At 43.5% G+C, this 24,680-nt stretch overlaps 1 protein-coding gene across 1 annotated transcript in view; it reads left to right on the top strand.

Annotated features, from left to right (window-relative positions):
• LOC128869157 (transcriptional activator protein Pur-alpha-like) overlaps window positions 1–24,680 on the top strand; it is a 109,692-nt gene that overhangs the window by 15,512 nt on the left and 69,500 nt on the right. The window contains exons 2-6 of the mRNA XM_054111651.1: window positions 10,388–10,416; window positions 10,712–10,737; window positions 12,709–12,771; window positions 18,523–18,644; window positions 18,711–18,813. Of these exons, the coding sequence (XP_053967626.1) occupies window positions 10,388–10,416; window positions 10,712–10,737; window positions 12,709–12,771; window positions 18,523–18,644; window positions 18,711–18,813 (343 nt within the window). The remainder of the gene's footprint in view (window positions 1–10,387; window positions 10,417–10,711; window positions 10,738–12,708; window positions 12,772–18,522; window positions 18,645–18,710; window positions 18,814–24,680) is intronic.

Here is a 24,680-nt window from a genome sequence, read left to right as displayed (position 1 = left end):
TACCCTCAGTCGATTTATATAGTATATACCACGAATTTGATTGATTACAGACTAATGCATCTGACGATGGAAATTTGAGTCCAACGCACTATTAAAAATGTGATATGATGTTCGGCATCACTAGAACATCCCCATGGTTAAGTGTTCAGGGCTTTTGCATCTTATGTCATCTGTGTCTAAGTAAACGTTTAAAGTTAAGAGTCATCTTGCCACCTTGAGGCACCTCTCTCTTCACATTAGTCAATGGATTGACACGACACTAACCGTGAGGCGTTTCCCTTGGCTACACGTAAGTAGCAAACAGCTGCGTACGCGCTTTCCCCGGCATCGACAAAGGTGTGAAGTTGAACATCTTCAGCATCTTTCAGCAATATTGAATAACATCGTTTCCACGACAGTCGGTTCTACGTTTCCAAAACCACCCGGATTTATATCCGGCCACGTACTGTCACTCCAGCAGCATTCCCCGGGGAATGTTTATGCTGCTACAACAACAACCACAACATCGATGTATTTGACATATGTTATTAATGGCATAATAGACTTCCACTGGTTCTATTTGTCGGAAAGATTGTTCTGGAGACAACAAGATTTTTAAACCTACGGTGGGTCGAAGATCGACATTAAAACTTGGAGTGCTTCTCTTTTCGTCGGTATAATCAGTTCGTTAATGTCATCGCGACGAAGTCTCGCAAATCTACAAATATATTTAAAATTAATGCTTACAGGTCCCAAAACATACCGAGGACTTTCGTGGTTGAACCTCATTCTCTGACGGATTGAACTGACGTAGGGTCTTCTTCGAGCTGTTCCACGACAAATTTGGAATTTGAAGACCAGCCACGTATATTAAAGCCAGCAATACCATACCATTTTTTTTTTTACTTGTGGAGCCAACTCTAACGCAGATTGCTCATCGTCTCCACAGTCAATAAAGTCATCAACGTAATGGTGTTTCTTTACAGCTTCTACTAGTCCGGGAGCCAGGGGTCATTTTGACCTCATCATTTCATGCCGACTGATTTTAATACTGAAGGCAGACGCCATCCAATGGATGACGAAACCAACCGTCAGCTGGTCCAGTAGCGGTGGGTACGTGCGTGGGATGCTGCGAAACGTGTCGAAAAAAAATTTTTAACAACTCATTTTATACCGGCTGACATTTTTTTCATGTATTGTTGACATTTAGTAGAATAAAAAAAAATAGTCAGCTGCGCCATAGAGGGGGGGAAATACGAGAACTGAACCGGCGAACTTGTAAAATAAATTAAAAAGTAAAACTGCTTATGCCGATTGACATTTTTTTTACATGATTTTGGACACATATGAAAATATAATAATGATGGTCAGCTGCGTTTATAGCGGTGGGAAGACCGTCAGCCGAAGCAAGAATGTATCATTTCGTTCAGCTGACGTATTTTCCCCTCTCTACGGCGCAGCTGACTTTTTTTTTATTCTACTAAATGTCAACAATACATGAAAAATAAATCAGCCGGTATAAAATGAGTAAAAAATAAAAAAAATAATTGGCGCGTACACTTCTGTTAGGTGTTTGGCCGAGCTCCTCCTCCTATTTGTGGTGTGCGTTTTGATGTTGTTCCACAAATGGATAAAATGAGTTGGTAGAAATTTTTTTTCCCACAATCACACCCACCGCGGGTGCGCCAGCTGACGTTCACTTTCGTTATTCATGAAAGCTAAATCACAGGTATAGTCAAGAACTTAACGGTATAAAAACGCAGTCCAAAATCGACACCTGGCTCCAGGACTATACGGCTCGAACAAGTTCCTTTTCAAAATTGCCATCATTTTTGCCTACTCTAAAAGTTAAAAAAATACTAACAAGTTGGGTTAAGGAAGTCTGGGCCACTCAGTAGGAAGTCGTTGAGTGACACCTTGTTCAGCTTTGCAAACTTTCTCTGCAAACACATCAGCCGTTGCAAGGCATATTCATAGTTATTTGGTAGCAATACACAGTTACGCCAGTGCAGCCCAATTTCCGAGTGGTTATTGACCTTTTTACAAGTGTTTTTCGCAATACTCACAGTTGCATTCCTTCGTGACGTGCCTATTTATCTGCACGTGTTAAAGTTTGTTTGTATTTGTATTACGGTGCTGGGTTTTTATGAGTTCGTTACTTTGATTGTTTTGTGTAATAACTGATTATGCTTTATCGCACAACCATCTACACTACATATTTAATTTAGAAAACATTTGCGCCTATCCGGATTCAAGTATTGGCTTTGTTCGCTTTAACTTCCTCCCATTTTCGCTGGAGTGTAAAATTTTTAAAAGTGTCGCATTCGATTACCTTATTGCAAATTATACACTGCTTGCTCATTGGTGTGTTGCGGGCTGGTGATGGGTGTTTGCGTCGATAGTATGTGTGTTAATTGTAGCACTACTTTTAGCTGGTGCTCAAGAGACGACAGTTTTGGCTACTTCGGCTAGATTGTACAACCAGTCGCTGAAGTGTTTCATCTTTCGCGCAAGCTTTATTCATCGCACGCTCAACGATGTGTTCAGGCCTGCCAAAGCACATTCTAACAGTTTGTATTATCTCAGGGACCAAGGACGGTAAAAACAATTTACTTTTTACTATTTCCCGTGTTTTACCTTTAAGACTCGCTTGTAGCCTAATTAAATTATCCGCATCGGTGTACCCCGAGCTGAAGGTTTCGATATGTTTCGGAGTTAAATGCCATCGGCATACTTTGAGCATTTCTTTGTTGTTGTTGCTGTTGTAGCAGTAACTTTGCCCTGTTAGTGTAGCGTAATCACCGGTCGTCTTCGTCTAGCTCATCTAACGGTAGGCCCAGGAAACTTGCTGTTTCGACCGGTTGGGTCCAGAGGGAGAGGGGTGTTAGATAAGTGGGTTTGATGGGGCATGTGAAAAGGTGGTTAGTGTTGTGCGGGGTGCCTTCACATACCGGACATATATTTAGTATGCCGGGGTCGATTCTGGATAGGTAGGAGTTTAACCTGCTACAGTATCCAGAACGTAATTGTGCCAGTGTTACGCGGGACTCTCGGGGGAAAATGGAGCTCTTCGTCTGCAATGGGCATTTCGTTGTTGTTGTTGTAGCAGTATCTTTGCCCTGTCAGTGTAGTGTAATCACCGGTCGTCTTCGTCTAGCTCATCTAACGGTAGGCCCAGGAAACTGGCTGTTTCGACGGGTTGAGTCCAGAGGGAGAGAGGTGTTAGATGAGTGGGTTTGATGGGGCATGTGAAAAGGTGGTTAGTGTCGTGCGGGTACATTCACATGCCGGACATATGTTTAGTATGTCGGGGTCAAGTCTGGATAAGTTGGAGTCTAACCTGCTATAGTATCCAGAACGTAATTGTGCCAAGGTTACGCGGAACTCTCGAGGAAGCTGGAGCTCTTCGTCTGCAATTGGTGGTGGTTGGACTCCGATAACGGCATTCGGAGGTCGGGAACTTAAGAAGGTGGTAAGGGTCTCCCGATGAATGTCGTTTATGACCTGTTTGTGCACTGTCTGATCCTGAAGTGGACTGTCTGTTTTGTCCAGGATCTCGTCCACGTAGTTGAGGAAGTGCCTCCTGATGTGCCTGGCTCAGGCTCAAGCAGGTGTCTGCATGGGTGAGGCCTACGGTGACACCCTAGCAGAAACTGCTTGCTGAGCAGTTTGTAAGGCTCCTTCACAGGAAGCATGTGAGCCTCGTCATGCAGATGTTGTATGGGGGACATCAGGAGACATCCTGTCGCGGTCCTAATTGCAGTATTTTGGCAGGTCTAGAGCTTCGTCCACTTCGTATCACAGGTTTCAGGCGACCAGACAGGCGCTGCATAGTTAATAACCGGTCGGCCTATTGCTTTGAAGGTCGACAGCAACATTTCTTTGTCTTTACCCCAAGTGCTGCCGGCAAGCGACTTGAGGACCTTGTTGCGATTCTGTACTCTCGTTGCAATAGCGGTTGTGTGCGCTAAGAAGGAGAGCAAGCTGTCAAAGGTGACTCCCAATATTCTGGGGTTGTTTACCGCGGGTATTGGGGTATCATCGACGTGTACCTGAAGTTGCAGCTTGACCTCCTTTGTCCAGGTGGTAAAAGGGGTCGCCGTAGATTTACTGGGAGAAAGTTGTAGGTTTCTCGCAGTGAAGAAGTGAGAAAGGCGGGGAGGTAGTCATTTACTTTTGTGTATAGGTCATCAATGTCATTGCCCGACGCCATTATCGTGCAGTCGTCGGCGTATGAGACCAGTGAGACTCCCTCTGGTGGCTGGGGGAGTTTCGAAATGTAGGAATTAAAAGCAAGGGTGAAAGGACACCACCCTGCGGTACTCCCTGCTTTATTTTTCTCTGTTTTGACGTTTGGTCTCGAAATATCAACGACGAGTGACGACCACTCAGGTAGTTCGCGGTCCACCTCTTCAGCCCCGGCGGGAGTGTCGACTGTAAAATGGCATCTAGTAGCGTGGCGTGGCTGACTGTATCGAAAGCCTTTTGTAAATCCAACGCTACTAGGACAGTCCACTCGCAAGGGCGGTTTTTGGTTTAGTCCGCGGTTTACCTGGGTGTTTATGACGGTGAGTGCCGTGGTGGTGCTGTGCACTCTTCGGAAACCATCCTGGTGTGAGGCTGGAATCAGGTGTTCTGTAAGGAGTGGGAGTAGAAGGGCTTCAAGAGGGCTGCTGGGGAAAGGAGAGTTATCGGACTATAGGACTCCCCTTGGTTGGCGGGTTTCCTGGCTTCAGCAGTTTGTCCAACCGTCTGGTGGCACAACGTTTGGATCTGTCGACCGGATAATGCAGTATAAATTGCCGGCTAAAGTAGCTCGCGCATCTCTTCGGATCCGATGAAGTACGACCGTTGAAGGTGATATCCTCCTTGTCGTTGTGCTTCGTCGGGTTCGACAGGGACCTTACGGTGGACCAGAGCTTGCTCACACCAGATGTGAAATTGCAGGACTTCAGATGCTCTACCCATTGGGTCCGCTTATGTCGGGTTACCAGTTGCCGGATCTCCGAATTGAGATCCTTTATTCGAGGGTCCCTGGAATCGGCCTGGCGAAGACGATCACGCTCATTCGCCTGAACAGCTGCTTCGGCTGGGCAATTAGGACGTATGTCCCGGATCCGTCCAGCGGGTATGAAGCGAGCCGCGGCGGCTGTGATTACCTTGCGGAATGCGCGTTCGCCTGCGCGCACATCGGTGGGAATGGGTAGGGCGGCGAAGATGTCCTCAGTAAATTCCGCGAATCTGGTCCAATCAGCTTTGTTGAAGTTGATGTATGACCGGTGATCCGCGGAAACAAAGTCGGCAGGTTTCTCGATCGAGATGATAACGGGCAAGTGGTCTGATGCAAGCGATAGCATAGGACGCCAGATTATGCTATTTATCAGACCTGCGCTAGCAATTGTGATGGCAGGCTAGCTGCTGCAATTGCCCACTACCCTAGTGGGGGCGTCGTCGTTTACAGTGCTGAACGTCGAATCGTCTATCTGCTCTGCCAATAGCTGCCCCGTACGATCATTTGGCAGGCTTGAATGCCAAAGATCGTGATGCGCATTAAAGTTACCTACTACCTCACGGTTTTCTCTGCCTGACAGCAGGTGACAGGGGGTATATAGATATTATAAATTTCGAGCTCGGCATCGCCTGACCAGACAGCTATACCTTGACATTCTAAGGTGCTGTCCCTTCGTTAGATGCCTTCATCGATGAGACGATACTGCACTGTATGGTGGACTATGAACGCTAGGCCACCACCGTTGTCTCGCTCGCGATCCTTTCTATGCGCGTTGTAGCCGTCCCTGGTAATCAGGGGGGAGCTAGCGTGCAGTTTGGTCTCCTGGACCGCAGCTATCTTGATACCATACCGGCTCATGAAGGCGACTATTTCGTCAATCTTGCTCGTGAGTCCGTTGCAGTTCAGTTGTAATAGCTTGAAGCTTCGCGGGAGTGCAATCGTAGCTCGGGGGGTGAGGGATGCGTGGTGTTGTCTGCGTTGGTCCTGCTGTGTGCTCCGCAAAATTTGTTGTGGCCTGACGTTGACTGGCGGCCGCGCCACTGGGGGCGGTTGCGGGTGCAGAGCTCTGCAGCAGGGGGCGACGAAGTCGCGTGTCCACTCACGGGTGGTGTGCAGGCCGGAACACCTCCAAAAATGGCACCAGCCACTGCAAGAATTGCATTGGACAGTTGTCAAGTTCCGAGGAACTACGGTCTGACACACGGAGCAGACTGTGCGGGAGACCAAGAGCTACTGGTTTGTCCCCGCACGTCGGGTAGGAGCAGGAGGGTTGTGGGTCAGAGAGGAAGTTGTGTTGCTCTTGGAGGCTCTTACCGTGGAGGTGTTATTGGTGGCGGCAGCAACACGTGGCCACATACCTTGTTGACCACTCTCTGTGAGTCTTAAAGCCTGAGCAGGTCTTAAAATGGCACCACCCTTTGCACTTATTACACCTAACCGAGGTGGAGTTTGGGTGGAGCCGTTTGTGGCAAATGCAGCAGTAAAATACTTCTGGTGTGGGTTGTGTTCGACGCCAGCCCGGAAGAGAAGTATTTGGAGCAAACGTGCTGCAATGAGTTGCTCCTGTGACGAAAGATTGGGGGTGGGATACGGTACACTAGACAGGGCAAGTTTACTGGGGCGGCAGCCCTTGGTCGGGGAAAACCCGAGTCATTCCGGTAACACCGGCTGCCATTGGCATTTCGTATACCCGCTTGCTGCATCGATGATAATACTTTCGGCTGACTGTATGATATGTCAAATATGTGCCAATTTGCTGTTGGCTTGGGTTATACTCTCCTGATTTAATTGGCAGTTGCGATCTCTGAACTGATTTACTGAGTTCGAAATTCCAGCTTGCAGAAACTAAGGTCGAAAAGTTCGTGGATACTGGAGTTGGAGTACTAACACCAGTGATGGAAGAAGTTGCTATATTATATATATATATAATTGGCGCGTACACCCGTTTTGGGTGTTTTGCCGAGCTCCTCCTACAGTTTCAAGCCGACTCCGAACGAAAGATATTTTTATGAGGAGCTTTTTCTTAGCAGAAATACAATCGGATTTGTGTCATTACCTGCCGAGGGGGGACCGCTATTAGAAAAATGTTTTTCTTAATTTTGGTGTTTCACCGAGGTTCGAACCTACGTTCTCTCTGTGAATTCCAAATGGTAGTCTCGCATCAACCCATTCAAATATTTTCGCAATTGCTGGAAACGTTTGGGGATAATTCACGTGCCGGTTACCTTTCTTGGTAGTTGGCGACGGCGATGCGGTAGGATGTGCTTTCGTGGTTGATGCATGATTCTGGCATCTTTCACAGCTTCAGCTTTCGTCAGCCACATTGCTATCTACTCCAACGCAGTTCAAGTGGCACCAGGCGCCGCAGGTGTCACACTGGACTATACTCTCGTTGTCCGCTGCGTCACATTTCGATAACTTTGTCCCGTTTTTTCCTCGTCTATATTGACCATCATAGCAAATATCAAGATTAAGGCAAATTGCAGATCGTAATATAACGGCAAACAAGTTTTATAGAATTGTTGTGCGGCAGTCTTATTATTTCAAATTAAAAGACAAATTTCTAACAGCGTCCGTGCATTTTAGCACTTTTTGTGTTTTGTTCTTATATTTTACGACTACGCCGAATTGCACCAAGTGACACGAACAAGTGGTTTGATATTACAGTTAGATTTAGTAAATATGGAATAAATAACAATAGAATGCATGTTACTGTAATTATGTATGTAAGCAAATAATGAGAGATGCTCATAAAATTAGAGAAATACAGTGCTGGTGAGAAAAATTGCGAATGTGAGAAGAATGACAATATACAAAAATAAGAGGATGAATTATATTTACTGCTAGGCAGTACTCTTCGACGGTTGTTGTTGTCAGTGTAGTGTAAATCAACGGTCGTCTTCGTCTAGCTCATCTAACGGTAGGCCCAGGAGACTTGCTGTTTTGACAGATTGGGTCCAAATGGAGAGGGGTGTTAGATGAATGGGTTTGATGGGGCATGTGAAAAGGTAGTTAGTGTCCAGCGGAGTGCCTTCACATGCTTGACATATGTGTAGTATGTCAGGATCAATTCTGGGTAAGTGGGTGTTTAATCTGCTACAGTATCCAGAACGTAATTGGGCCAAGATTACGCGGGACTCTCGGGGTAGCTGGAGCTCTTCGTCTGCTATGGGTGGCGGTTGGACTCCAACAACGGCGTTCGGTGGTCGGGAGCTTAAGAAGCTGAAAGTGTTTCCCGATGAATGTCGTTTATAGTTTGTCTGTACACTGTCCGGTTCAATATTTGTCGGCCTCTTTAGTCCTGGATCTCGTCGGCGTAATTGAAGGGGTGTGCCTTCTGACATGCCTGGGAGGTGGCTCAGGCTCAAGCAGGAGTCTGCATGGGTGGGACCTACGGTAGCACTCTAACCAAAACTGCTTGCTGAGCAGTTTGTTGTGCTCGTTCACAGGGGGCATCTGAGCCTTTTCGTGTATGTGTTGTAGTGGGGACATCATAATACATCCCGTCACTGTCCGAATGACAGTGGTTTGGCAAGTCCGAAGCTTCGTTCACTGCGTATCTCTAGTTCCAGGCGGCCAGACAGACGCAGCGTAGTTTAGAACCGGCAGGCCAATTGCCTGAAATGTCGATAACAACATTTCTTTGTCTTTACCACAAGTGTTGCCGGCAAGCGATTTGAGGACCTTGTTGCGATTTTGGACTTAAGTAGCAATAGACCTGGGATACTCCTTCTAGTGGCTGTGGGAGCTTCGAGATATAGAAGTTGAAAAGCAAGGGTGAAAGGACACCCCCGGCGGAACTTCTAGCTTTATCTTCTTCTTTTTAGAGATTGGTCGCGAAATATCACGATGAATGTCGACCACCCAGATAGTTCGCGGACCACCTCTTCAGCCCAGGCGGGAGTGCCGACTGTAAAATGTCATCTAGTAGCGTGGAATGGCTGACAGTGTTGAAAGCCTTCTTTAGGTCCAACGCTACGAAGAGGGTCCTCTCGCAGGGGCGGTTTTTTTAAGACCGCGGTTGATCTATGTGTTTATGACGGTGAGTACTGTGATGGTACTATGCACTCTTCGGAAGCCATGCTGATGTGTGGCTGGGATCAGGTATTTCGTATAGAGTGGGAGTAGAAGCGCTTCAAGAGTCTTCACTACTGGGGAAAGTAGAATTATCGGACGACGGGTTGCCTTGGTTTCAGTAGTGGGAGCACTCTCCCTGATTTCCACAGGTTATGCTATTAATGGGACCAGCGCTTTGAATAGCCCTTCTTATGGGACACATTAATTTGGACAGTTTCAGTATCGTTAAGATATTTTGCTTTTGGCATTTTGAGGGAGAGAAGGTAGTAAAGCTTAAATTAAAAGTGCATTTATACGAATATAAGGCACTGTTGCTACGTGCGTAAGGGCAAATAGAGCTTTGGTCACATAATAGTCAATGTAAAGAAGTACGTCTGAGGAATTTCTGTTAGATTTGAAAGAAACTTGACAGTGGTTAATGCGTTGTGGGGACTGCAAAAATCATGCAATGTGTTTGGCTATTATGCCGCTAAACCGTATTAACCGGTAGTATCTTACCACCTTCTTACACTATCGCCTCATGCCGTCATCGGAGTTCAACTACGACCCGTCGCAGGCGAAGAGCTTCAGCTGCCTCATGGGACCCGCGCATATTGACACAATTGTATTCCTTCTCTATTAGCAATATTAGTATGTAACTGCTTGTGGAGAGTGGATTCTTATTTGGTTTAGGTATTGGCATTATCGTGGCAATTTTCCAGTTTAGTGGTACTTTACCCGAATTTAGTATGGTGTTGTAAAGGCTTAGTAAACGATTTATGCCGGTGTGTATGAAGTAACAAAAAAAAAACCGCTTTTACAAACATATATTTACTTTTAATGTAAGCGTGTCATAAAACTATTTAACAATTACCACATATCGGATTTTCTTCCTTTTTAATTTTATCCACAGGTGGAAAGTGGTGGTGCGAGAGTGGCGCAAGCTTCAGCCAGATATTTTAGTTTCGAACATCCGATAGTAAAAAGTTGATGGCACAGAGATATTAATTCGAAAAACACAATAAGTTGGTTACATTAACAGAGAATAAAAGCGTTAAGGCTATAAACTATTAACCGTTCCAAGAGAAGCATAAACAAAAAGTGGTAATCCTTTTATATGTTATATTACCATCACCGCTGCATATAATTAAAATAAACTTTGTGCAAATGAAATTTATCAGCAACGTATTATTTTATGCAAACTAACGGCAGTGCAATACCATAAAAAGCTCCAACGTAAACGTCAAATTACCCAAGCTTAAGCTACATCTTATGATCAACAAGTGCAAGTTAAGATTGAAAGGGCGGTAACCAAAAACAAAAACTCGTTGTACTTTACAGATTGACGTATTTGAGTACCAGTACCTGTGGTACGTTTGAACGCTGGTCGTTTCAATATTGTTATATACAATAGATAAACAGCAAAAAAACTCGTATTCAGTTATAAAGATAAGAAAGAAAAAGTGGTTTTATGTGAAACTAACATCAATGAACAATACACCAATAATCATAAATACATAAATATATATATATATATGTATATATATATATATATATAAATATATAAATATATATATATATATGTGTATATTGAAAGCATATAAGGATCGCCAAAAATAACATAAAAACTAGTTATTACAACAATAACATGTCCGATCTTGGCAGTGGGGACGAAGGCATTTCTGGCTCAAGTAAGTTAAATAGTGTTTTTTTAATATGGGCAATCGTTAACTTACAACCATTTAAGCATTAACTTAACTTATAGTACTGCACAGTATCCAAAGGTTGTGCTAGGCTCCTTGTTTCTTTTTATTTACCAAGAAATCTTAACTTATCAGTAATCAAATTTCGTTAAAAGCCGTTAGTAGCTTACTACAGCATATACTAAAGGGTGATTTTTTAAGAGCTATAGGAAAGGTTTTTCATGGAAACATGTAAAATTCAGAAAAATGCATGAAATTTTTATTTAAATCGATAGTACAGTCCATATAATTTAATGTTTGAAGATTATTTCATGCAAATGTTGACCGCGACTGCGCTTCAAATGGTCCATCCGCTTAGTCCAATTTTGGCATACTCCTTCCAATGTTCGGCCGGTATCTCACATATATAGTAAATGCTTTAATGTTGTCTTCCAATGCGTTAATTGAAGCAGGCTTGTCTGAATAGACACGAGCATTAACATAGCCCCACAAAAAGTAATCTAAAGGCGTTATATCGCACGATCTGAGTGGCCAATTAATAAAATGTTCACCGAACTCGCCTCTCAACAAGTCCTTTGTTACGCGTGCTGTGTGGCATGTGGCACCGTCTTGATGAAACCACATGTCATAAGTCAAGCTCTTGCATTTTTGGGCAAGATAAAAGTTGGAAATCATTTCACGGTAGCGCTCACCATGCACAGTTACGTTACGATTCGCAGCATCTTTGAAGAAGTACGGTCCAATGATACCTCCAGCCCGTAAACCGCACCAAACTATGACCATTTCTGGATACATTGGTAGCTCTTGCAATTCTTCTTGCTGATCTTCTCTCCAAAATCGACAATTCTGCTTATTTACGTACCCATTGATCCAAAAATGAGCTTCGTCGCTGAACACAATTTTTCGATAAAAAAGTGGATCTTCGGCCAACTTTCCAAGAGCCCATTCACCAAAAATTCTGCGTTGCGATAGGTCGTTTGGCTTCAATTCTTGCACCAGCTGTATTTTGAAAGGCTTCACACCTAAATCCTTTCGCAAAATGTTCCACGTTGTTGAGTAACAGAGGCCCAATTGCTGCGAACGGCGACGAATCGATAATTGATGGTCATCATTAACATTGGCCGATACAGCCAATATATTTTCTTCAGTTCGCATTCTGCGTAAGCATGTTGGTGGTTTGATGTCCAATAATGTAAATTTGGTTCTAAATTTAGTCACTATAGCTCGAATAGTCGCTTCAGTGGGTCGATTAAACTGACCATAAAATGGAAGAAGCGCGCGATAAACTTTCTTAACAGAACACGCATTTTTATAATAAAATTCAATGATTTGCAAGCGTTTTTCGTTTGTAAGACGATTCATGGTTAAATTATAGACCAAATCACCCGTTATATGCATAAATATCTCACCTAGGATTTGTAAGAAATGTGTGAAAATTCAAAATATGTTCGCTATTCGCGCTTGTTTTTTTTAATTTTACTGTATAAGCCCTTAACACATGTAGTTTTTAGTGTATGCTGGTGATATTTACATCATCGGTTATATTATCTACGAAGCTGTCTATTAGCTACATAAATTGATTAATAAAATGAAAGAAAATTCGTGTCCATCTAGTAGAAAATTTCCTCGAATTCAAATGGAGAATAACTCTCGCCGACAACAGGTACGAGTTTTATCTGGGGTTGCAATTGGAAAACATTGCCCTCTCTCAACAAACCAAAACTTTCCTCAACAAGTCACTGTTTTGTCTATTTTATTTTATGATGTATGGGCGATTGAAACAGCCTATGATGGAAGATGCATGGACATTTTTCTAATTTTATCAACTTTTACAAATTGTTAAGCTAGTAGTTCCAAGTATGCAAACCTTGTACCGGCTTTTCTGAATAAATTTTTCCTCAAACATTAACAACGTCATTAAATCTAGAGAAAAAGTCTCAATACTATTCTTTATCGCAGAATACAATGCAAGTGGCATGGAGGGCACCAGTGGTAGAAGTGACTTTGATGCAACAGGCAAGGGTGAGTATATAATTTTTGTTTTAAACAATAATAATATTGACATTTTACGTAAGCATTGCATCGGGTTAATCTATACCGTGTTTTAAAGATGACATTACACTCAAAACAAATTGTTTACAGCTTTGTAAAGTAGGAGCAGGTGAACAAAGAAATATGTGCTGTTTATGTGAGCATTTACTGCATTGTCCAAGGGCTGAGGATTAGCCAGGAAACCATTTAAAACCATTGCATAAGGCAGGGTTTACGCAAATAGATTTCTACACGATCTTTAGCTGAATTGTCGTCTGCGATTCTTTGAGCATTACGAAGTTGCCTTATTTATAAAGCGGACAGTAACTGTCGTTGAAAATTGTGTTTCGTACTAGAATCAAAAACCGAAAAAGTGTATGTACGTTTTTTTGCTTGCAGATTCATGTTATAATACGTTTCTATCAAAGCCAAACCCTAGGTTTGCCGGTTTGGGCTTGAGGATATTGTCAACTGTTTTCGCTGCGTGTTTTACGGAAATTATCTTTAAATTGTAGTTCGTTTGTTTACGTATATTTATGTGTATCTGCTTAATCCGCCATAAGTTCTGTGACAAGTTAAGTCTGTTATTGATGTGAAATTATAGTACCTTTTTTTAATGAATTTAGTTTTATTTATTATTTTTTTATTAAGAATTTTTTTTCAATTCATTTGCTTTTACGCAAGCAATCAAACGATTAGGGTAATTTTTGCAGGACGCACGGTTTCCATTGATATTAACGTCGCTGCTTGAACCAAAGATTGTTTGAGATTCTCCAAATTTCTGTGAGGCCTTCGACAGGCCATGTTCTCCAATGCTGACCACAAACTAGTCCAATGGATTCAGATCTGGACTTCCACACGGGCAATATTCTGCGGCTATAAACCCAGCCGCTGCTGGGTGGTTTTTGCCTTATGGACTGGAGCGAATTCTTGTTGGAATACCTAACGTTCTCCATTGAATAGAGTACTGCTCAACTGCGTCACCACGTCTTCTAAGACATTCTCTTGGCACACTTTTGCCCCGGTCTTAACCTCTTTTTCGCAGACACGAAGAGGTGTAACGCCTTTACAAGATATTCCCCACCAAACAATTAAGAAGGCTGGAAGATGGCCACGCTGAACACATCGAACAAAATTGTTTGTGTCTTTAGAAGTTGTAGCATAGATTTTGTCGTTTTGCTTATTGAAAACTTTTTCAACAGTGAACATTTTCTCATCTGTGAAATTAATATTTTCATGGCCGTTGGCCGCGTGCCACCGAAGTAGCTGCTTGCATCTGTCGAATTTAATATTGTTTTTGTTGTTGTTGGTGTTGTTGTGGCAGAATAAACATTCCCCATACTTACATACGGGGAATGCTGCTGGAGTGACAGTCCCTGGCCGGATATAAATCCGGGTCGTTTCGGTATCGTAGGACCGACTGTCGTGGAAACGTCGAATTTGATTTTCTACAAGCGCGCAATCATAAGATGGCCAGTTAAGTGACGGAAGGCTTTCATGTGGGGATCATATTATATCTAATTAGTGTTGCCATGGATCTCGCCGATACATTGATTTCCCTTTACATGATTTTCTGCTTTGTAAAGGGATTTCTTCGAATTCTTTTTCGGACGGCTTTTAATACTGTACTGGTTCGAACACGCGAGGACGACCACTTCTTTTTTGGTCAGTCACTTCAGGCTCTTGCGGGAAACGATTTATCGTGTGGTAAACAAGCATTTTCGAAAAATTAAGTATTTTCAGCAATCGGAAAATCTCACTTGCACTTTTCCGCACTTATGTAATGCAATCACTGCAATGCGATTTTCCTTAGCTCCCCACTTTATCGTTGACAAGCGAAATTTAGCACGAAACTGAGTATAATTTATGAAAAGACAATGCATACGAACGAAAGCAAAAAAACCGGAACTTTTTTCTGCGAATTCGTTCTCGCCGTATGCACTGCAAAATTTGTCATAGAATTTATACCAAGACTAAATTCTAGACGCCAGCAGCCAATCGAATTGCGATATTGATAAGCTGGAAAACATTGCTGGCATGTTTCAATAATGCAATAACAAAAGAGAAAAAAAAACCACGCAAATAAACAACATTGCCACCAACACAAACACGCTGTATTTGTCGTATTTGTATGGGTTTTGACAAGTGTTTTGCTCTTTTAGCGGCAGCAAACCCAAAAGTAAGCTGTAGTGGAAACGTTAGTAAGGGTGTCCGGTGGAAGAATCAGGAATTAAAAGCTAAACTAAAAAAGAATTGCTAATGATAAACGTTTATTTCAATAACTATAACAAAGAAGAGAAGTGATATTTTATTTTTTAATAATTATTTACTCTGAATGTCGATCGGTACGTCAAATATACTCTTTCAATCTGGCATCAGTACTCCGTGCTACTCGTTAGAGAAGTAATGTCGGGATGGCATTGACCTCGCGAACGATATTTGGTTTTTAGTGCTAAAATGGATGGCTGAGCATAAACATTCTACATGGGTCCGGGTCGTTCCGGTAACGTAGGACTGGCTGCAGTGGGTCGCTGGGTTTGTTTCATAGATTTTGCTTTTGAGGTACCTCTACAGAGAAAAGCATATAGGGGGCATATCGGGCGACCTGGGTGGCCGGAATATGAACCAAAACAGCTAATCATTTTGTTAGGTAAGAAATTATGCAATATCGCCACGATCTTGCTGAAACCATGTGTGTGGCAAATGGTTATTTGTGAGGAGGTTTTGTCTGTCGAGAGGCGACCGCTATTTGAAAAACATTTTCTACCATTTGGCGTTTCGTGCACGGAGACTCGAACCTGTGCACCTTCGAATGGTAGTCACGCACCAACCCATTCGGCTACGGCGGATTGTTTCCACAGCAGTCGGTTCTACGTTACCGAAACGACCCGGATTTATATCCGGCCAAGGATTGCAGTTCCAGCAGCATTCCCCGTATGTAAGTATGGGCGGATTATTCTCCATTAATAATTATTTTTAGCTGATTATAATTGCTAAGCAAGCGTCGATAAGACACCGTCCATAGAAATTGCTTGCACTCGATGTTTTTCAAAACAATATGGTACAATTATTCCACTGATTGACAATGAATACCAAAGTGGCTTGTGATGTTTTAATAATGTGCTCGGTTCGTATGTGACCAATAACGGCAATTTCGCTTATTTATACTTCCATAGCGGTTAGAGAAAAATTTTAAATTTAAAACCTAATTCGATTGTGGAGCAACATCAAAACACTTGCCACAAATAGGTGGACGAGCTCGGCCAAACACCCAAAAAGGGGGTAAGCGTCTATTGCATGTATATATATTATATATTTCGATTTTGGATACACATTCCCACTACAATCGGCTCTACTTTACCGGGATGAATTTATATCCGGCCAAGGAATGTTACTCCAGCAGCATCTCCTAAAAACTTGTGGGGAATGTTAATGCTCTTACAACAACAATAACATTGTGTATGCAATCCAGCAACTGTTTTCATTAAATTTTACTAAAAACACTAAGGTTTGTGTGAACGTATATCGCAGGAATAGCGAAAGTATCACTACTAACTCTTTTTACTTGAAGGTGTCCATTTTCGTTTATTTTTTTCTTTTTCCTCTTATTCACAAAACTAATCGAGTAGAACCCCAAAAATGTATCGTAATAATGTATATAAATGTTCATATGTACGTCTTTATATGAGACTGAACTGTCAACAGTGTGTGACCAAATATTTCAGCCGTAAGGCCAAAATGCGGCTACAAGGAGAATAAAGTTGCGTGTCTATAAACATCAAATGAAAGTGGTGTCAAAGCGGGGTAAAGGAAAATCATTTGTATGGCAAACTGCGTGTTTATGAGTAGTGTTTAACGTAAAACTTCGAAATATCTCACAAACACGAGTTTATGGTAAACTGTTAACATAGCATAATTATTATTAAATCCAGTATTAGCAAGGGTGTAATTTTCTTTTTAAATTACGGATAATGGAATTAAGCTCGAAAATCGAGATAAACATAATGCAACTTTGTTATCTCATCACCGAATTCAAGTATCAAAATGTTCAGAACTTCTTATATATATACCTTCTGCCAAATATGAACGAGACGTTATCATTAAAACGGTCCGCGGATGACATATGGCAAAAATAAATTTTTTTTTTTTGGTAGGACTGTTATAAGCTTACATGGCAAATTTCAGCGTGATATGTCACATAGTTTGTTTTCTGTGCTACTGTAAGCAAGTCAAGCTCGAGTTTTCCTGATCATCCATGAATTTTTCGTTTCAATTTATATGTTTTATTAAGCATTGGAGCTTTTTTAACCATTATCCATTTATATTTTTCAAAAAAAAAAACGAAAAATTTTTTTTTTCACGAACACATAATTTCATTTGAACATTCGGATTTCACATTAAATTCTCAAATTTCGTAAGAAATTATTCACTCTTCCAAAATCCACTCCAAAAAAATTCACAAAAAATTTTTACACTTTGCACTTACGTCTTCTCCTTATGGCATCCAAATCAGAAAGAAATATTAATACATTGTAACTCACACTGTCAATTTGACAGTTCAGTTCCGCCCCAAGCGTTAAAAAAGTAAACAACATTATGGCTGGTTCAAAAGAACGCTGTACGCGTTGCCAGTGTTCCGAATTACAACCAAACTTTACGAAACCCATTTTCAATACTTACTTAACAATGAGCGTAAGTTTGGTTTAATTCGGTGCAAAGACACGTCGGGTCCACGTTTTGGCATATATTTCGAGACCCTAGTCATCAATAGGTATGAAACACATGTACAAACACATTCTAGGGTCCACATTTTGGTCTCTATCTCGAGACCCTAGTCACGGAGCGGCATGAAAAATACTCTGTACTAAAGCATTCACCAACAGCTTCCATTTGATACCCATATTGTACATACACATCCGAAGGTTACCCGGGTCCACGATTTGACCTATATCTGGAACCCTATTCACCAATAGGTATCCAAACTTTACGGAAACCATCTTCAATACCTTCTTAACAATGTGTGTAAGTTTGGTTTAATTCGGTGCAAAGACACGGCCGGTTAGCTAACACACACAAAAAGTTGACTTTATTTTATATACAATATAAGATATATAATTGGCGCGTACACCCTTTTTGGGTATTTGGTCGAGCTCCTACTCCTATTTGTGGTGTGTGTCTTGATGTTGCTTCACAAATGGAGAGACTTACAGTTTTAAGCCGACTCCGAACGGCAAATGGTGAGGAGCTTTTTCATGGCAGAATTACACTCGAAAGTTTGCCATTGCCTGCCGAGGGGCGACCTCTATTAGAAAAAACTTTTTCTTAATTTTGGTGTTTCACGGAGATTCTTAGTTGACCTAATAATAATAATTGAAATAATAATAGCAGAAAAGAATAATGGTAACATCAGTATATTTAATACCTCTTGGAGGAATCTTCAAAAATCTTCGAGTTTTGCAAGACAAAGTGATGCGGAGATTTAATAAAATAAAAAGCGTTTTTGTTGGATTGATGGCTTCATAAAATATTTGTTAATGTATATTCAAGTATTTCAGAAGAAAGAAAATTATAGAGTTGAACTGGGGATATTAAGTTCAACAAAGTTTTTTTTATCTCCACTGTATACTAACCGGGAAAGTTTTGCATTTATATTTATATGGGTAAACATAATTTATTTCATGTACAAAAATGTAAATCATTTATATAATGAGTAATATTCGTACTCCGTTTTCCTTAAATTAGCTCAAGCAGGTGCACAGCAAGGCGAGCAGGAATTGGCGACAAAAATGCTACAAATACAATCGAAACGCTTCTATTTGGATGTAAAACAAAATCGTCGTGGACGTTTCATCAAAGTCGCTGAGGTAAATATATCATAAAGAGCGTGTTTATGTATATATCCTTCAGTCCTTAAACCCGAGAACTTGCAGATAGGTGCCGATGGCAGACGTAGTCAGGTTTATTTGGCCTTGTCAACTGCCGCTGAATTTCGTGATCACCTTTCAACATTTAGTGACTATTACGCATCTTTGGGTGAGTATAATCAAATTGTGCTATATAGTATTTGCGTGCATGTTTAAAAATTAAAGCATAAATTAATAGCTGCATTCACACTGCGTTAAATATGTTTTATGTACTAATTATGGGCCTTAAATATTTATGTAATGCTTGTCAAACTGCGAAAAGAGAGACAAAATTAGCGACATGTGTAGAGCCGACCATAAACCACACCAAACAATATCACGTTGTGGATAGAGAGGCTTCTCAACAATAACTCTTGGATTTTCTGAGCCCCAGATCCCACAATTTTGCTTGTTGACGAAGCCACCGAGGTGGAGAAGGGCCTCATAACTCAAAATGATTTTTCGATGGAATTCTGGATCATTTTCATACATTTCAACGACCCAATCAACAAAGACACGACGTTGTTGATAATCGGCCGGCTTGAGTTCTTGCGTTAACTGGACTTTATTAGCCTTAAGACCAAAATCTTTATGCAAAATACGGTGTAGTGACGTTCGTGGAATGCCTAATTCCAAAGAACGACGAGGAATGGACAAACTTGGGTTTTCTTCATCACTTTCGGCTACAACAGCAATATTTTCGGCTGTGCTTGAGCGACGTGCACGGGTTTTATTCTTCACATCACTAACTTGTCCCAACAGCTCGAATACTTTCACCAATTTCTGTATTGCGGGCCGACAAGGTGCTTCACGATGACCCAAAAATGTGCGAGTTTTACGAACCGTCTCTGCCAAATTTTCATCATTTTTACAGTGAATTTTAATAATTTCAATGCGTTTTTTAAGCGTGTATCGTTCCATTTTTATTAGTGGCGTAGTTTCTACTTGTCAAATATCAAAAAATGACAGCTTCAAAAGTAACATCTACCGAAATAGCGGGCTATTCAAAATAATACCTGTTATTGGAAAACCCTTTATAAAAAAGCGCCGCTGCCGAAAATTTGTAATAAAAAATCGAGCGATGTTTAATTTCCACTAAATATTAATATTGTATTTGTTCGTATTTTGTTTGGATATGTATATATATCTATATATACATATGTATAGGGTGGGCCATGTAAAATTTGCTTTTTGAATCGGCTATAAAAAAAACTAATCAATACTTTTTCAAACTTTTTTTTTATTTTGAAGATTGAACATTGTCATTTATGAATGAAAAATAATATCGTTCAAATGACTGCCACGACTGGCTTTACAGTAGGTCATTCGATCAACCCAATTTTTAAGCACATTTTCGATTGTTTGGGCTCCAATTTCATGAATGGCAACTTCGATTTCATGTTTTAATGCATCAATCGTCTCTGGATGGTTCGCATAGCATTTGTCCTTAACGGCTCCCCACAAAAAATAGTCCAACGGGCTCCGAGGCGGCCAATTGATATCGGAATTTCGGCTGATTATTCGGTTTTCAAAAACGGTAGCCGAAAGTTCGAGTGTAACTTTGGCAGTGTGACAAGTTGCACCGTCCTGTTGAAACCAAATGTCGTTCATGTCATCCTCTTCAATTTTTGGGGACAAAAACTCGTTGAGCATGTCACGGTAACGCTCGCCATTCACTGTAACCACGGAAGAAGAAGAAGACCCCCACTTTGGAAATAGGTTTTCAATATTTCTCAATTTGGTTCAAGCATATAGCGTCCCATTCTGTAAATGTCAAACCTCTAAGTAAATTATGAACACATTTGACATGTCATTTGTGTTACCATTCTCAAAAAAATAGGTGGTTCAAAAAGCAAACGCTATATGGTCCACCCTATATATATATAAATAGGGCTTTATATAGAGAATAAAGCACCGCAGAATATAAATATATATAGATACACATTTCCATAGCAGCCGGTGTTACGTTACCGGAATGACTCGCGTTTTTCCCGACCAAGGGCTGCCGCCCCAGTAAACTAGCCCTATCTAGTCAATAGCATATCACCTTACGTCACAGGAGCAACTCCTTGCAGCAACCTTGCTCCAAATACTTCGCCTCAGATCTGGTATCGAATCCAACCCTGGCCAGAAGTATTCTATTGCTATGTATGTCATAAACGGCTCCACCCGAACTCCACCTCGGTTAGGTGCAACAAGTGCAACGGGTGGAGCCACCTTAAGCCTTGTTCAGGCCTTAAGTCTCATAGGGAGTGGTCCACACGGTATGTGGCCACGTGTTGCTCCCGCCAGCAGGCGTCTATTGCCTTAACGGCTACTCCCCCCCTGATAGGCCGGCACCACCAACCGCCACCACAACCCATTTCTCCGCGGAAAGGAGCCTACCGGAGCAACACAACTCCCCCAACACACCCGATCCTCTTCCCGCCAGCTCCAACTCCAGTGCGGGGACAAACCAGCAGCTCTTGGTCCCCCGCACAATCTGCTCCTTGTGTCAGACCAGAATACCTCGGAACCTGGCATCAGTCAAATGTAATTCTTGCAATGGCTGGTGTCACTTTCGGAGATGTTCCGCCCTGCGCACCACCCGTGAGTGGACAACGTTGCCCCCTGCTGCAAAGCTCTGCACCCGCAACCGCTCCCCTTGGCGCAGCCGCCCGCCACCATCAAGCCGCAACAACTACAGCGTAATGCACAGCAGGTCCAACGTAAGCAACCACACGCGTCCCTCACCCCCGTGTTACAACAGCCTTACCTAGAAGCTTTAAACTTCTACAGAACAACTGCATCGGACTCACGAGTAAAGTCGACGAGATAGTTGACCTTATGAACCGACACAGTATCCCAATAGCTGCGGTCCAAGAAACCAAGCTGCACGCTAGGTCTTCCCTGATCACCAGGGATGGCTATAACGTGCACAGACATGATCGCGAGCGAGACAATGGTGGTGGCCTAGCGTTTATAGTCCACTACACAGTGCAGTATCGTCTTATTTACGAAGGCATCGCCCGCAGGGACAGCATCTTAGAATGTCAAGGTATAGCTGTCCGATCAGGCGATGCCGAGCTCGAAATATATAATATCTACATACCCCCTTGTCACCTGCTGTCCGGCAGGATATCACCCTGACATAGGTGCGCTTATCAGAGGTGAAAACCGATTGGTTGTAGGTGCCTTCAATGCGCATCACGATCTTTGGCATTCAAGCCTGCCAAACGATCGTAGGGGACAGCCATTGGCAGAGCAAATAGACGATTCGACATTTAGCCCTGTAAACGACGACGCCCCCACCATGGTAGGGGGCAATTGCAGCAGCTCGCCTGACGTAACAATTGCTACCGCTGGTCTGATAAATAGCATAACCTGGCGACCTATGTTATCGCTTCCATCAGACCACTTTCCCATTATCGTCTCGATTGAGAAACCTGCCGACTTAGTTTCCGCGAACCACCGATCCTATATTAACTTTAACAAAGCTGATTGGACCGGCTTCGCGGAATTCACCGAAGACACCTTCGGGGATCTTCCCATTCCTACTGATGTACGCGCAGGCGAACGCGCATTCCGCAAGGTGCTCACAGCTGCTGCGGCTCGCTTCATCCCCGCTAGAAGGTTTAAGGACATCCGTCCCAATTTTCCAGCCGAAGCAGCCAGCGAGCGTGACCACCTACGCCAGGCCGATCCCGGCGATCGCCGCATAATGGATCTCAATTTGGGGATCTGGCAACTGGTAGACCAACATAAGCGGACCAAATGGGTTGATCATCTGAAGTCCTGCACTTTCACCGCTGGTATGAGTAAGCTCTGGTCCACCGTTAGGTCCCTGTCGAACACGACGAAGTACAACGACAAGGTGGCAATCACCTTCAACGGTTGTACCTCGTCGGACCCGAAGAGATGCGCGAGCTATTTTAGCCGACTTTTACACTGCATCCTCCGGCCGACAGAACCAAGCGTCGTTCCACCAGACGGCTGCACAAACTGACGAACAACAGTGCGCCACCTACTTTCTCCAGCGATGAGCTAAAGCCATTGTCCCCGACGGATTGAATACGCGGATGCTGAAGCACCTGGGACCTTTGGGAGTAGGATTTCTCACAAGGGTCGTCAATCTGTCCTTGGCCACTCTCACCATCCCTGACAAGTGGAAATCTGGGAAACCCGCAAACCAAGATGAATCTTATCGTCCGGTAACTCTCCTTTCCCCATTAGTGAAGACACTAGAAGCCCTCTTACTCCCACTCTTTACGAAACATCTGGCCCCAGCCCCACATCAGCATGGTTTCCGTCGAGTGCATAGCACCACCACGGCACTCACCGTCATAAACGCCCAGATAAACCGCGGGCTTAACCAAAACCGCCCCTGCGAGAGGACTGTCCTCGTAGTGCTGGACTTGAAAAGAAAGCTTTCGACACTGTATGCCATTCCACGCTACTAGATGATATTTATAAGTCGACACTCCCGCCAGGGCTGATGAGGTGGTCCGCAGCCATTCCCATGGCAGCCGGTTCTACGTTAGCGGAATGACTCGGGTTTTTCCCGACCAAGGGCTGCCGCCCCAGTATACTAGCCCTGTCTAGTGAAACTCATATCATCCCACCCCTTACGTCACACGAGCAAACTCTCGCAGCAATCCTGCTCCAAATGCTTCTCCTCAGGGCTGGAGTCGAATCCAACCCTGGGCCAGAAGTATTCTACTGCTGCGTCTGCCACAAACGGCTTCACCCGAACTCCACCTCGGTTAGGTGTAATAAGTGCAACGGGTGGAGCCACCTTAAGACCTGTTCAGGCCTTAAGTCGCACCGGGAGTGGTTCACACGGTATGTGGCCACGTGTTGCTCCCGCCAGCAGGCGTCTGATGCCTCCACGGCTACTACACCCCCTGATAGGCCGGCACTACCAACCGCCACCACAACCCGCACCTCCACGGTGAGGAGCCTATCGGAGCGACACAACTCCCCTTCAACCCTTCCCCTCCCTTCCTGCTCCAACCCCAGTGCGGGGACAAACCAGCAGCTCCTGGTCCCCCGTACAGTCTGTTCCGTGTGTCAGACCGTAATACCTCGGAATCTGGAATCAGTCCAATGCAATTCCTACAATGGCTGGTGCCATTTTCGGAGATGTTCCGGCCTGCGCACCACCCGTGAGTGGACAACTGCCTACGTTGCCCCCTGCTGCAGAGCTCTGCACCCACCACCGCCCGCGGAGGCGCGGCCGCCCACCACCATCAGGCCGCAACAACCACAGTGGATTGCGCAGCAGGTCCAACGTAGACAACCCCACGCGTCCCTCACGCCCCGGATTACACAGACCTCACCGAGAAGCTTCAAGCTTCTCCAGTTTAACTGCAGCGGACTTACGAGTAAGGTCGACGAGATAGTTGACTTTATGAGCCGGCACAGTATTAAAATAGCTGCGGTCCAAGAAACAAAGTTGCACGCTAGGTCATCTCTGATCACCAGGGATGGCTATAACGTGCACAGACATGATCGCGAGCGAGACAATGGTGGTGGCCTAGCGTTTATAGTCCACCACACAGTGCAGTATCGTCTCATCGATGAAGGAATCGACCGCAGGGACAGCACCTTAGAATGTCAAGGCATAGCTGTCCGGTCAGGCGATTCCGAGCTCGAAATATTTAACATATATATACCCCCTGTCACCTGCTGCCCGGCAGGATATCACCCTGATATAGGTGCGCTCATCAGAGGTGAAAACCGATTGGTTGTAGGTGACTTCAATGCGCATCACGATCCTTGGCATTCAAGCCTGCCAAATGATCGTAGGGGACAGCAATTGGCAGAGCAGATAGACGACTCGACATTCAGCATTGTAAACGACGACGCCCCCACCAGGGTAGTGGGCAATTGTAGCAGCTCGCCTGACCTAACAATAGCTAGCGCGGGTCTGATAAATAGCATAACGTGGCGACCTATGCTATCGCTTGTATCAGACCACTTTCCCATTATCGTCTCGATTGAGAGACCTGCCGACTT

Source organism: Anastrepha ludens, chromosome X (genome assembly GCF_028408465.1).
Source record: "Anastrepha ludens isolate Willacy chromosome X, idAnaLude1.1, whole genome shotgun sequence".
Lineage (NCBI taxonomy): Eukaryota > Metazoa > Arthropoda > Insecta > Diptera > Tephritidae > Anastrepha > Anastrepha ludens.
Note: the sequence above shows the minus strand (reverse complement) of the source record. Positions and strands in the feature narration are given on the sequence as shown.